Genomic DNA, 12,432 nt, shown 5'->3' with positions numbered 1-12,432 from the left:
CTGGAGCTGCAGTTCCTAGTATGAATACTAGGCCAACAAAATCGTAGAAGAGTTAATTTAATTGGAAAAGTCGTGTCTGCATGCTTAGAATACCTGCTGCAAGCGAAAGTAGAAGGAAGAAGGACCCCCTAGTAATATGAGCTGGTTAATGTTAGCAGCCTGCTTTCGCCTGAGCTCGTCAAGCGTGATTTGATAATCTTCTTAACACTGCTGAAAATGGCGGACGCGTTGATCTCACCCTTCGTACATTGGCGTCGGATTTCAAATATGGCCGCTAGGAGTCCGGTGGAGGAGCTCTCATCATTCGTCCGGAATGAGGCCATCATACTATCAATAATGCATTTTTCCGCTCACGAAAGTTCCTGCACTGTATCTCTAACAAGTTAGAGGTGTTTTACAGCAGACAATTAAAGAGTCAAGTAACAAAACTTAAATAAGAAAAATTTCCAGCACCTTTACACACTCTAGTTATGTTAGTTTAGTGTTAACTATGTTATTGAAACATTGGGTTTTAAAAAGAGTGTTAGTTGCACGAAGAGATTTTATCTAGCTTAGTAATTTGTTTAGCTTAGTAATAGTTTATGTTAGCTTAAAAGTTTTAGAAGTTTTGTCCATTTTTATATAAGTTAAGAGTCTAACTTGTGAGATAGCTTTAATGTAACAAGTACAGGTTATTGTTGCGCTGCTGTGCAAAATGATTTGATGCGAAGAGATCCAGACACGCGTTCTCATTAACCGGGCGCTTAATCCTGAAACTAGTACGAAAACGTGCCAAAGGCGCTAGCTATTGGTGCGGAGGAATCGCGAGCGGAATGTTGTGAGCGGAAATATGATCCGTGCATTTGCGGCGGCCCGGGGTTCTATGCTGCCCCAAAGTTTTCTATCCTCGCACTTCACGTCGCCATTCAATCTGATAACACTCACACTATGAACCCATACAAAACTAACCCCGAGAACATACCGCCAACAGATCGATACGCGGATGTGCCTCTGTATGGCAGATACCTTCCCCGCCCCACTGACTTCACCCCTGATGCAAAGCACATTAATTGCACCACGCTAGAGTCCCTAGAATACTGGTCTACAGTGCTTAAGAAATGCACAGAGTCTAACAGAATTTACAAGAATTAGGATGGAGGGCGCGATGTCTTTGCGCTTAGAAGCGTGATTATTAAGTCTAGTCACTTGAAGGAACGTAAATAGCCTGAGAATCGATCCCTGTATGCCTACCGAAGAGCTATCAGGTGCAGTAGTTTGCTGTGAGGTCAAATTCGATGCCCTCCAAGCAAAGGCATCCAGTTCGGCTTGTTGGTCATTTGTCCACCACTTAGTCAGAATTTCCTTCGTGTCATTCTTCGTTTCTGGTTTCTACAGCTATCGCAACAGATCATCTTAGGGTTGCTGCGGAGCACTAGAACCTTTCGACAAAACTATCGCCCGGGGAGATCTGTCGACTGATCAAGAGAGAAATTGGAATGAAGACATGGACATGGAGATGGAGTTTAGAAATAGGGTTAGATTCAGAATAAGCGAACGAGGTTTCGAGATTCAGGAGCCCGCTCTAAACCTTTCGGGCGTTGTACTTGGGACGGCTGACAGAGTTGCCTTGAACCCCTTATTCTGTGAAAGGGGCCAATGCGAAGGAAAAGGGCCGATGGTATATTCAGGCTACCATAGAAAGAGCAAAAGTCGTCCAGCGGACGTCAGGATGAAGAGGCCGTCGTCGGAATTCTGAGGCCGGCTGAGGTGCGTCCACGGACAGATTTCGCTCCGGCCCGACTGACGTCCTCGAAGCCGGGTCACTTTAACTCCGCGAGTGACAGCCACACCCCAACACCACTCAGCACTCTCTATTATGTCCATTTCTCGTCCACTGCCCCCTCGACGTACGCAATCAAGGCTATATTTCTAGCGGCGGACCCCCAGGACATCCTGAGGTGTCTAGCTGCGCTCCCAGGCTTTAAAGGTGCACTCCTCAACCTTCTCCCCGCTGCATCTGCTGCGGTCGTACTTCAACAACCCCCGCCCAGGCGCCAAAACAGTTTATAAAACAGTTGGTTTCACGGGGGCGTCGTACACTGTGTTATCTCTATCAACACCCATCAGAGTCGATTCGCGATCCTCATCCTCTATGGCGACCTCGGAGAACGGCGGCGAAGAACTGCAACACCGCACACAACAGAGCCCTTTAGCATCTCAGAGGGCGAAGGAACAGGGACAGGCGTCTGGAAGATTTGCGCAGTGGTTCCCGCTCGGTGCGAAGGAGGGCTTCAGTCAATGGGTGAGTTGTGTCAACTTACGACGGGCAAGCCGAGGCTGATGACGAGGATCAGTGGGCAGGCACATCCCCAGCCGCCACCGAACACCGCGTCCTCTCCTTCATCCCGCATCTCCAGAAGCCTCCCACTCACCACCAGACGGGCTCTGCGCCTGTTTCTGCCGCTCAATTGTCAGTCGATCTCCCGTCTCAGCCGCATCACGACGAGGAACATGTCACGACAACGAGCATCAATGACCCCCATGGACCGCGCCGGTGGAACTCGGAAATGGTGGAGCTCAGCGGGAACGGCCGCGCCCTAAACGAATTCTCGGTGGAGCGGGTCGGCGAAGACGTGGAGAACAATCTCGTCATGCTCCATGGGTATGGCGCAGGCTTGGGGTTCTTCTATCGAAACTTTGAAGCCTTGTCTCGCGCAACCGGGTGGAAGATCTTCGCTCTGGACCTCCTGGGTATGGGCAGGAGTAGCCGACCAACATTCAAGATCCATGCCAAGGACAAGGAGGGCAAGATCACCGAAGCGGAGAATTGGTTCATCGACGCGCTCGAAGAATGGCGCATCAAGCGTGGCCTGGACCGCTTCACGCTTCTCGGCCACAGTCTCGGTGGATACCTCGCTGTGGCATACGCTCTCAAGTATCCCGGTCATCTCAACAAACTAATACTCGCATCACCGGTCGGAATCCCCGAAGACCCATATGCTGTCAACGAGGAGCTTCCAGAGCCACAAGACTCGACCATGGCAAATGAATTCACACAAGACGCTGCGGAGACCAGTAATGGTATCAAGCCAGCAACGGCTGACAACAACAACTTCCTCAATCAGCGAAAGAAGGGCGAGCAGGCGCCGAAGAATGAGCCACCGCGACGGAGAATACCCGGGTGGATATCGTTTCTCTGGGAGGCCAATATGATCTCACCATTCTCTCTAGTCCGATGGAGCGGTCCCCTTGGGCCTCGTCTTGTTTCCGGCTGGACTTCGCGCCGCTTCTCGCATCTTCCCCAGGAAGAGGCCCAGGCATTGCACGATTACAGCTACTCGCTGTTCCGCCAGCGAGGAAGCTCGGAATATGCACTATCATACATTCTCGCACCCGGCGCATTTGCGCGTAGCCCCCTAATCCAACGGATCCAAGGCGTAGGCAGGCAATGGATTCAGGCGCACGACGGTCCGACGGTCGACGGCGACACCCCTCCAAAGAAATGCCATAAAACGAGGTCAAAATCACCTGCCCCTTCAATTGTGTCAACGGTCCAGTCTTTCCACTCCTCTGCATCTCGCCAAGGCGAGAGAGAAAACGGCATTCCAATCATTTTCATGTACGGTGAGAACGATTGGATGGATGTTGCGGGTGGATTCGCGTCCGAGGAGAAAATCAACCAGGAGAAGGCCAGGATTTTAGCGAACGCAACACCCGAGGAGAGGAAGAAAGACCAAGGCGAAGCTAAGGTTATCATAATCCACAAAGCGGGACACCACGTGTATCTGGATGGATGGGATCAGTTCAACAGAGTCATGCTCGAGGAGATGGCAGATGTGAAACGCAGGGAGGGGGTGCGGTGACGCTTGACAGATAGATAGTGAATGATTCGGAGTTTTGGGATGCAGGATAGATATCATGGGGAATGATTGGTTGTATTTGGGTACAGTAGAAACAGCCCGGCTTTTGTATAAACATATATTTCAACCCGCGTACGGATCCGTACTGTATCTAAGTTTCACATGTCGACATGGACTGATCCGCGCCAGACCCATCTGCAGCCTCGTGTTCCGGTGCAAGGCCCAAGCTCCCGGCCCCAGCCAAATGCTTGGGTCGTCCCACATTCACGTCCCCAACATCTCGACCCCGCACATTGCATGTATTGATATTGGTTTGCGAACTGACGGTGAGTGAGGGTGAGGGTGAAATCGGTACTCCATTCCCCAACCGGTAATAGTCCAATGGGCTATGGGCAGTTGATGGTGTGGTGCTCGTGTGCCAGCGAATCCCTGCCTTCACCGACGTTTTAGCGAGTCCTCTGACTTCATCTCTTGCGCCTCAACTTGCATCAACTTGCATATACACAACTAAAAGCCGTGCCGCTTCAAAACTTCATATACAGCTCTCTCTCTCTCTCTCACCCCTAGACTCGTTTCTCCAGTCATCTTTCGCCCTTTATCAGCGGCCTCTTAGTCTATCCTTTCTCCTCCTACACTCGTACTTCTCCCCAGTGTTACCCCGAGCATCCCGAATGCGCCTTCACATGCCAGCACCAGCACCACCACGGCTCTAGGTAGCGTCCTGGAGACTCTACACCCTCAATGGCACTCCCCCCCCGCCCCCCTCCCTCGCTCGACCAGCTTGTCAAAGGTGCACCCCCTCCAAACGCGTCTGTGCACCAAGTCGCAGCTTCCCCCTTCGCTCCCCCACCTTCCCACGATGCCAATGACCGCCTCGCCTCTCTCAAGACCCCCCGGCCCCCACACCCTCCCCCTGATCCAACGTCACTACTTCCCTCTTCCCCCCCGCAGATCTACCTCAATCTCTTGATCCTCGAGGCGAGTCTGCGCAGCCAGTATCTCACGCTACGGGCACGACGGCGGCAGAACACCTTCGTGTTGACGCTGTTGGCCCTGTGGATAGTGTTTTTTACCTATCTTCTCTGGCTGAGGCCTCGCGAAGATGGGAAAGGTATTGGAGGATCGCAATACTGGCTCGTGGATATGGGCCAGAAGGTCTGCTTTATCACCGGCGTTGTGACTGTCATCCTGTTCTGGGCAACTGGGCAGTGGGAGCGCGGGGTGCGATGGCCACGGCGCTGGATCGGTGTCGCGAATCGCGGGCTCCGTGGTATGAATGCGAAAATCGTAGTGATACGCGGACCGTGGTGGATGGAGCTGGCGGGGTGGCTGGCCTTCGTTCTGCCGTTCTCGGGCGGGCTGTGGGGCGGCGAGACGGGTGGGAGTAGCTATCATTTCATTAATTTGGTGCAGGAGAAAAAGAATGATTTGTCCGATGGAAGGCCGAGACATAGGATTGTGGAGGATGGGAAGGAATATGCCGAGGAGGATATTGCGCCGGGCGGCGATTATATTAAGCTATTGTTGCTGCCGAAACCGTTTGGTCCGGATTTCCGCGAGAACTGGGAGATGTATCGGACAGAGTATTGGGAGAGGGAAAATGAGCGTAGGGCAGAACTAAGGAAACGAGTACGTGCCCGCCAACGCGAGATCGCTCGGGAAGAAGGAGGGTGGCTATGGTGGACTGGATGGCGCGGCTGGAAACGCGCCAGAGGCATCACAACGCGCACTGGAGATGTCGAAAAGACCGTCCACGGCCACGGTTACTCTGGGTCTACATCTGGCTCGCTAAGAGACCGAAAGCGGCGACCCAGCATGCTGAGAGGAAGAGACGGAAGCCATTCGAGGAGTTCGTCACGCAGCACAACACCAACGCCCGACTTTGATGATAAACTCAGGCCCCTGGAAACGAGAGAGCGGCGGTGGAGCACAAGCACTACAGGCAGCACAACAACCCGCTCTGACTCCCGTCGAAAGCGACCGACTCCTGCCGTCGTCCCGCTTAGCACCACCCAAGCTGCCCGCGCGCCACAGCGACTTGGATCTAGTGGGAGCGGGAGCGGTAGTAGACCGGGGACCCCAAATGAACCGAACAATCCGTGGCAGAGTAAGAGAGCGAGTGCGTTGAGTACCTCCGAAAGCCTCTCTGATAAAGATGGCGAGACGTCGGGATATGACGGTACGGTTGGGGGGATGGGACCCCCACAAACGAGGCGGGAGAACGGGAGGAGGAGTAGTAGGGCTGGGGAGAGGGAGAGGGAGAGGGAGGGCGGCAATGTGTTTCCGAATGCAATGAGTGCTTGATTATGTTAGCGATTGTTTCTTGGGTTGGGGTGTATTATGATACCTTGCATTCGGTTTTAGGCATGTGGGATGTGGGAGCACGCATAGCTGGGGTTCTGCATTTGTACAGAAACTTCTGGGCGTTTTTGGAAAGATAAGTACGCGGGCGTGTTCGTTTCTCGCGTCTCTTCCTCAAAATTTTGTTTTCGACAGGCTAGGTTGTGGTACCATTCCATTCCGCACGCAATTAGTCAAGCGCATGCATTTTCACAGTTGCTGGGGGTCATTCACGCCCGTCACATTCCACAACTCTTCGCCATATTTATATGCTGTCTTTGACCTTCCAGCTTGTATTGTGCATACCCATCTTTCATTCTTTGTGCATGGACCTGGAGGAGATATACCCCTTTCCTTCGCTCTTCTTCGTCATCTCCAGACTAAATGACCCACCACAAATATCGCTGCTAGAGGTAAAAGCCCCTTTCGAACACACCCGCAAATCACAACGACCATATCCCTCGCACCAAAATGCCCGCATTTGCATTTGCGCCCAAGACCCACAATCCCTCCGGCACCTCCCCTAGCCCAAACGCCACCGCCACTATCCTCCTCACCCACTACCTTTCTACCCCGCAATTCCACTTTACACCTCAAACACAGCAATCATCTTATCAATCTTCTTCGGCGTTATATTCTCCTTCGCATTCCTCTCCATCCTACATAGCGCCACCTTCGGGCAGATTCCACCGGGGCGGTATTTCCGTAGTAGTTTGAACCCGCTGATTTCGGTAGTTACTTGGCTGTATCATATATACCGTGTGGTCTGTTGGGCGAAGAAGATGTGTATGGGTAGGAAGGAAAAGCATCTGGGCAATGGCGTGGAGGTGCAGGTTAAGGTTAGAGAGATGAGGGTTGGGGGTGTCGACATGGTGGTTGAGATGGAGCCTCGGTATGATGGGCAAGAGCATGGCCAGGGTCGGCACCATTGCCTTAGCCGTAGCCAAAATGCTGGAGGAAGTGTGGTGATGAGGCCTTGGGAAAGTGATAGATTGGTTGGGGTGGGGAATGTTAATGCGGGTGCGGTTTTGGGGAGCGGTGGCGGCGAGACTAGTAGTGGTACTGGTACTGTAGCTGGGACTAGGATTGTGGCTAAGGGTTCTCCAGGCCCAGACCCATCTCTAGTTTCCTCATTCCAGAAAGTATGGGACGCGGAAGCGCATACCCCGCTTCAATCCAGCCCGACAACTTTCCCTCCCGCCAGCCCCCTTTGCCCGTCCTTCCGCAGACAGAATCTCCCAAACACCATGGCCCCTAACAACTGACGATACATTTGACCAAGCGGCACATTTGTTCGCCTGCGGCTAGATCGCAAGCTTGATTCCAGGTCCCACGCCGGAGTTGCTGAATTAGGCGCGTTCAGGATGTACGGAGATTGGTGATTGAGGTAGTCTGGGAAGGCAGGTGACGCGGAGGAGTTGCAAAAGGGGAGTAAAAGGAGCGGAGCCCGTTTCGAGATCTTAGCGGTGGTGTAGGTAAGTAATAAATAAATTGTTACTGAGTAAGATTGATTGTGTTCTAGTTTAGTGAATACGTTGGTGGGTTGGGAGGTTTTGGGATGGATATATACAATGGGGAATGTGGCTGCAAAGCATTCACAGCGACTGCGGTCATGCTGGCCAATCGGTGAGGTTAGACCACTTCGACGCGTTGAACCAAAGATCACACATATAAGTTGGTCAACACCTGTCACTGTGGGCCCTTGTCGTTGGGCTGGTCTACCGACTTATAACGAGCCTCTGAGCTAAGGTGCGGCCACTCAGAAGGCTCGTATTATTAGTTCTCTGCTCAGCTGGCAAGAGGGAATTTCCGATGGTCGATATCATGAGCCTCCTGAGTGGTCACACGTCAGCTCCAAGGCCCGTTAAAAGCCTACTTGATATCTCGCTCGCCACGACAATTCCACTATTCATGCCTGACAATGTCCGGCCGCTTTATTGGGTTAGCCGCTTAACCGACTCTAAACGACTTTCGTTAGAATAGCTAGCGTAGTTGCGGTTAACATTTTGGACTAGAACCTTCGCCGAGTTTGTCAACAATACCATCTCCTTGCTCTCGGCCTCTTTCTCAAATTCGCGAAAGTAGGCGTGACTTTAGTCCTTCAGAGTGAGAGGTGATATTTGGTGCTCTCACGTGCATTCCGAGATAATTGTAGCTACCGTAGTAGATAACAATGTTTTAGGCGAAGTCAATTCGAACTATATCAGCACCTATCATCTTGTAGGTATAGAGCCATGAAAGGATGTTGTGCTGAAAGACGGTAGAGAATGATAAGTGATCGAAAAGAAGATAGAATATGTTAAACTTGACCGAAAATTGGAGCTACACAGCTATCAGAATATCGTTCCCCTAAATCTATCTATAATACTAACACTCAAATCCAGGAAGCATCGCACTTCTCGGTAATATTTCACTAGCTTTAGACGCACTTATTCAAGCAGCTTCCAAGCATAGCCTATGCTACGGTTTCCTACAACACTATGTAGAGACCTTAACTCGCCGGCGGCAAGCAGTACCCGGAAATCATCACCTTTAACCTAAACATACACTAGAATTTCCCAAGATTCGGCAGTGTTACGTAATATTTCCCGCGTCCAGTGCCAGGTTTTCCTGCTTTAAACAAAGGATTTTGAATTGGAGTGATTACAAGAGGAGGCATCATGAGAGCTCCGTCCGAACGATGGTCCATAGGATGTCAAAGATTTTAGTTTCGTTGATAACTAAGCTGTCGATGCATCCCACGAGACTTATCTCAATGGAACGGCTGAAAGAGTCTCTTTCGAGACTAAGATTAGAGCGGACAATCGGGTGTTCTTTGGTGAAGGAGAGCTAGTCCATTTTAAATTGAATTACTATTGTCATGATAACAAGCTTGAATTGGATTGTATAATGGCAAAGATAATTTCGGTAATGTTGACCGGGTCCATGGCATAGTGTGTGGTGGTAAAGAGGGTAGTAGATAGCGAGCAAACAAGGGAAGGAAGAGGGGAGGCATGTCCGCATGTTGGACTAGGTACAGCGTGCCAAATGCTTCAGTGATTGAAAAAAGTGAATGTACTCTAGCATAGGACTGTTCTGAGGCTATAGAATGGCGTCACATCACGTACCCACAGCGCTTTTGGCCCTCTTTGCAAAAACTTAGAATGCATGGGTGGTTAAGGCCCCCATTTGGGAGCGAGGGAGATCAAATGATAAGACAATTCACGAGAATTCTAGTTGGTCTGCCACCACTCACTAGTTGATGGGACCCACCGAGATGCCGCATGAATCGGTGCGCAGCTCCGCCACGCTATTGCCCTCACCTTTCAGATTGCTATGTAATCCCTAAACCATACTCTGGGTCGAGGATGTGGTTAGCCAGTCGGTACAAGAGAGAAGCGCATTTAAGATGAATCATGTTTGTCAGTTCATGGCTGTCTATCTCCACTGTCTCCATGGATTTTTGCCTCTCGTTTAGCCTCTTGTCGTTCTTTCCTTTCCTTGGTAGCACGACGCCACTTCGGACCATTCTTCATAATATACCAAAGAATCGGACTGAATACAAAAATAAGAAGGCCGAAGAAAGTAGTAGTCCACCCAATGCCCACTTTCTTAATCAATGGCTCCACCCCACTTGTCGCGCCCGCTCCCAGCCAACAGCGCACGAGATTATTAGCCGCGGTTGCTGTCCCCGCTTTCCCAGGATAGATATCTACAAGCAAGACCGAGACAGTGTTTATCGACGCGCTAACACAAAAGCCAATGACAAAGAGGAAGACCAACGGACCAGCCAGATTGACTTTGTATTGAATCATCCACCCGAACCCAATGAAACACGCGGAACCAAGGGCGAGGGTTGGGACAACGACTTCCAACCGAGCGCGCTCGATAGGGAAGTTGCTCAGATCAACCTGGCGGTTGTATTTCAGTGGGAAATTCAGTCGTTTGGCGTGGGCTTTGTATCTTGAGTCGATGATCCTACCACGGATCAGGCCGGCGAGTAAGCTCCCGCAGCCGAGTGGCAGATAGCACAGCGCGATTTGGATCTGATTGAAGCCGTAGACGGTGCCGAACTGGGAGGGAATTAGAGCGACGGTGGCATAGTACCCGCAACACACCATCCCGATGTATACTAATATATAGCCAGCTTCTTTTGTGAATACGATCTTGACCGTATCCAAGGGATTAGGAAACCGAAGTTTTCTTTTTCGAGCGAGCTGGTCCCGCTTGTCGAATGGAATCCGTCGGCCTTCTGCGATGATCCTCTTCTCTACTTTTGAGTTTATGTAACAACGCCTCCATTTAGGCGGTGGCACAGACCCATCATCAACAACGTTTCTGCACGTTTCAGCTAGAAATAGCGCGGCTGGCACGAATACCACACTAATGGAGATAAGCAAAAACCAGAATATTGAATGCCAGCCAAGGTACTGTCCAAGAAGACCGCCGATGAGTGGGCCAAGTGATGGCCCAGCCTGCGAGGCGATTGACATGTACGAAACGTAGGCACCCCGCTCCTGCGATGTGACGATGTCGGAGACGACTGCCTGTGCAAGTGCAACTGTGCCACTGCCACCAGCGCTCTGGAGACAGCGTAGGACCATTAGTGCGGTGTAGTTGTTTTGAACACCGAGGCCAATGTTGGCCGCAGCATAAATGATGAAACATATGAAGTACGTGGGTCTTCGTCCTGAACTGTCGGAAAAGCCACCGACGAATGCGGGTGCGAGACCTTGCATGATCTAGCAAAAGGTGATATGAGATTAGCTGGTCAATTTCGGTCCCCGTCAATCTGGTAAGAGTATCGCACTCACCAGATACGTTGTGATTGTCAAGTTGACCAGTGAATTGGAGACGTGCAGGTCAGCCGCGATGGCATTGAGTGATGGAAAATAAATTTGCCCAGAGATTGGGGAGAAGAATTGTGAAAGGCCGGCACAGAGAACAATGATTCGCTTTTCGTTGTGAGTGAAGACTGAGTAGGGTTTGTCGTCTGCGTTGTTATCTGAGCTGACATTGGTGGCATTGTTTTCGTACTTCTCCTTAGCCTCCTCGTCGTTGACTCTGATGCCTACTTGACTTACTGGCGTTATTTCATCTGTGTTACGTTTGTCCGACATACCGTCTCCTGTTTGATATTCACACCAGACTGAAGCAAAAGAGTGAGCGATTGAGGTTACTGGAATCGATTCTTCTCCTATCATGAAATAGTAGTCGCAGTGGACCAATCGGAGCAAGCTGTTAACGCCGCCCGAAGGCCGAGCTCGTGTGAAGTTCTGTTCCAAGGTTAGGGCCGGCCCGTTCAAGAATCTTGGCGGCGATCTTGAGCTGTGCGTTCTGCTAATTTGGTCATTCACGCAAGGCCCTGACAGCGACCAGGACGGCTGCATGCTCGCGACTGAGCGGAGATACGTCGAGTGGTGGCAGGCGATATCCCCGAGCATGCGCCGAAGTCGAAACCACAACATTCGACGACAACGACAACGACAACAGGAGGCGGCTTCATAAATATAAAACCCACCTGCACTCACTCAAATATGAAAGTCCAACTCATCACCAACCATGACAACCCTCGCAGCTACATTCAATGCCGCCGACAAAACTACACCTGGCCATTATGGGCCCTGCCAGACCGCTCTCCTCCTCCTAGACTTCCACTCCATGTTTGTTCAACGAGCCGGTGTACCTCAGGCTCCCGCAGCTCTCTCCGTCGCGGCTAGGATGCGGACTTGGGCAAAGTCGCAAGGTATCCAAGTGATCCATTGCCTACTCGATATCAACGCCACACCATTCCCAACATGTAAAGATGCCGACCGGCTCGTTGGCATCGCCGCCGCCATGAAATCGGGCGGCGGCAGTGAAGAGCCTACCGAGCTGCTAGAGGGTGGTGGTGACGACCTCGATATCACGTTTACCAGAACGCCAGGCCATGTATCTGCGCTGAAATCACCCGGCCTGGAAGACTTCTTGGGAAAGAAGGGAATTAAGTCGCTGGTTCTAACCGGGCTGAGCACATCGGGGTGTGTTATGAGGACTGCGGTTACAGCTAGTGATGCCGAATACGTCGTGTCGGTTATCTCGGATGGGTGTGCCGACCAGGCTGAGGACGTGCATGAGATGATGGTGGGGAAAGTGTGCAACAATAGGGGCTATGTTGTAACTGCCGCTGAGTTCCAGGAAGGGTTTGCGAAGGTCATGGGTGAGAAGTAGGAGTTGTTAGCACACATTGTCGTGGATATTGCAGTGAGGGTTTCTGGAAAGGTGCAGGTGGGGG

At 51.4% G+C, this 12,432-nt stretch overlaps 5 protein-coding genes across 5 annotated transcripts in view; 4 read left to right on the top strand and 1 right to left on the bottom strand.

Moving 5' to 3' along the window:
* The first annotated feature begins 1,839 nt into the window (after positions 1 to 1,839).
* Positions 1,840 to 3,992, top strand: BDR25DRAFT_302426 (alpha/beta-hydrolase). Its single transcript, XM_033689790.1, has 2 exons — positions 1,840 to 2,281; positions 2,334 to 3,992. Exons 1-2 carry the CDS (start codon positions 2,132 to 2,134, stop codon positions 3,840 to 3,842), a joined length of 1,659 nt encoding a protein of 552 aa, XP_033549566.1. The 5' UTR covers positions 1,840 to 2,131; the 3' UTR covers positions 3,843 to 3,992.
* Positions 3,993 to 4,688: 696 nt separating this feature from the next.
* BDR25DRAFT_198837 (uncharacterized protein) lies at positions 4,689 to 5,795 on the top strand (the record flags this gene model as incomplete). The annotated part of the gene is made up of 1 exon (XM_033684368.1): positions 4,689 to 5,795. A coding segment is annotated over one exon (1,107 nt), but the record flags the coding sequence as incomplete, so codon positions are not given.
* A 1,166-nt stretch (positions 5,796 to 6,961) lies between these two features.
* On the top strand, positions 6,962 to 7,444 carry BDR25DRAFT_312640 (uncharacterized protein; the record flags this gene model as incomplete). Its single annotated transcript, XM_033691311.1, has 1 exon — positions 6,962 to 7,444. One exon carries the CDS (start codon positions 6,962 to 6,964, stop codon positions 7,442 to 7,444), a length of 483 nt encoding a protein of 160 aa, XP_033549564.1.
* A 2,142-nt stretch (positions 7,445 to 9,586) lies between these two features.
* On the bottom strand, positions 9,587 to 11,278 carry BDR25DRAFT_219701 (MFS multidrug transporter-like protein; the record flags this gene model as incomplete). The annotated part of the gene is made up of 2 exons (XM_033684978.1): positions 9,587 to 10,900; positions 10,973 to 11,278. The coding sequence occupies 2 exons, from the start codon at positions 11,276 to 11,278 to the stop codon at positions 9,587 to 9,589; spliced, it is 1,620 nt and encodes a 539-aa protein (XP_033549563.1).
* Positions 11,279 to 11,551: 273 nt separating this feature from the next.
* BDR25DRAFT_392654 (Isochorismatase hydrolase) overlaps positions 11,552 to 12,432 on the top strand; it is a gene marked incomplete at its 3' end in the record, with an annotated part of 996 nt that continues 115 nt past the window's right edge. The window contains exons 1-2 of the mRNA XM_033698212.1: positions 11,552 to 12,364; positions 12,403 to 12,425. Coding sequence (XP_033549562.1) covers positions 11,721 to 12,364; positions 12,403 to 12,425 — 667 coding nt within the window. The 5' untranslated portion in view covers positions 11,552 to 11,720. The remainder of the gene's footprint in view (positions 12,365 to 12,402; positions 12,426 to 12,432) is intronic.

Source organism: Lindgomyces ingoldianus, assembly GCF_010093535.1.
Source record: "Lindgomyces ingoldianus strain ATCC 200398 unplaced genomic scaffold BDR25scaffold_10, whole genome shotgun sequence".
Lineage (NCBI taxonomy): Eukaryota > Fungi > Ascomycota > Dothideomycetes > Pleosporales > Lindgomycetaceae > Lindgomyces > Lindgomyces ingoldianus.
The sequence above is the reverse complement of the archived record's forward strand: the minus strand, read 5'-3'. Positions and strand labels throughout refer to the sequence as shown.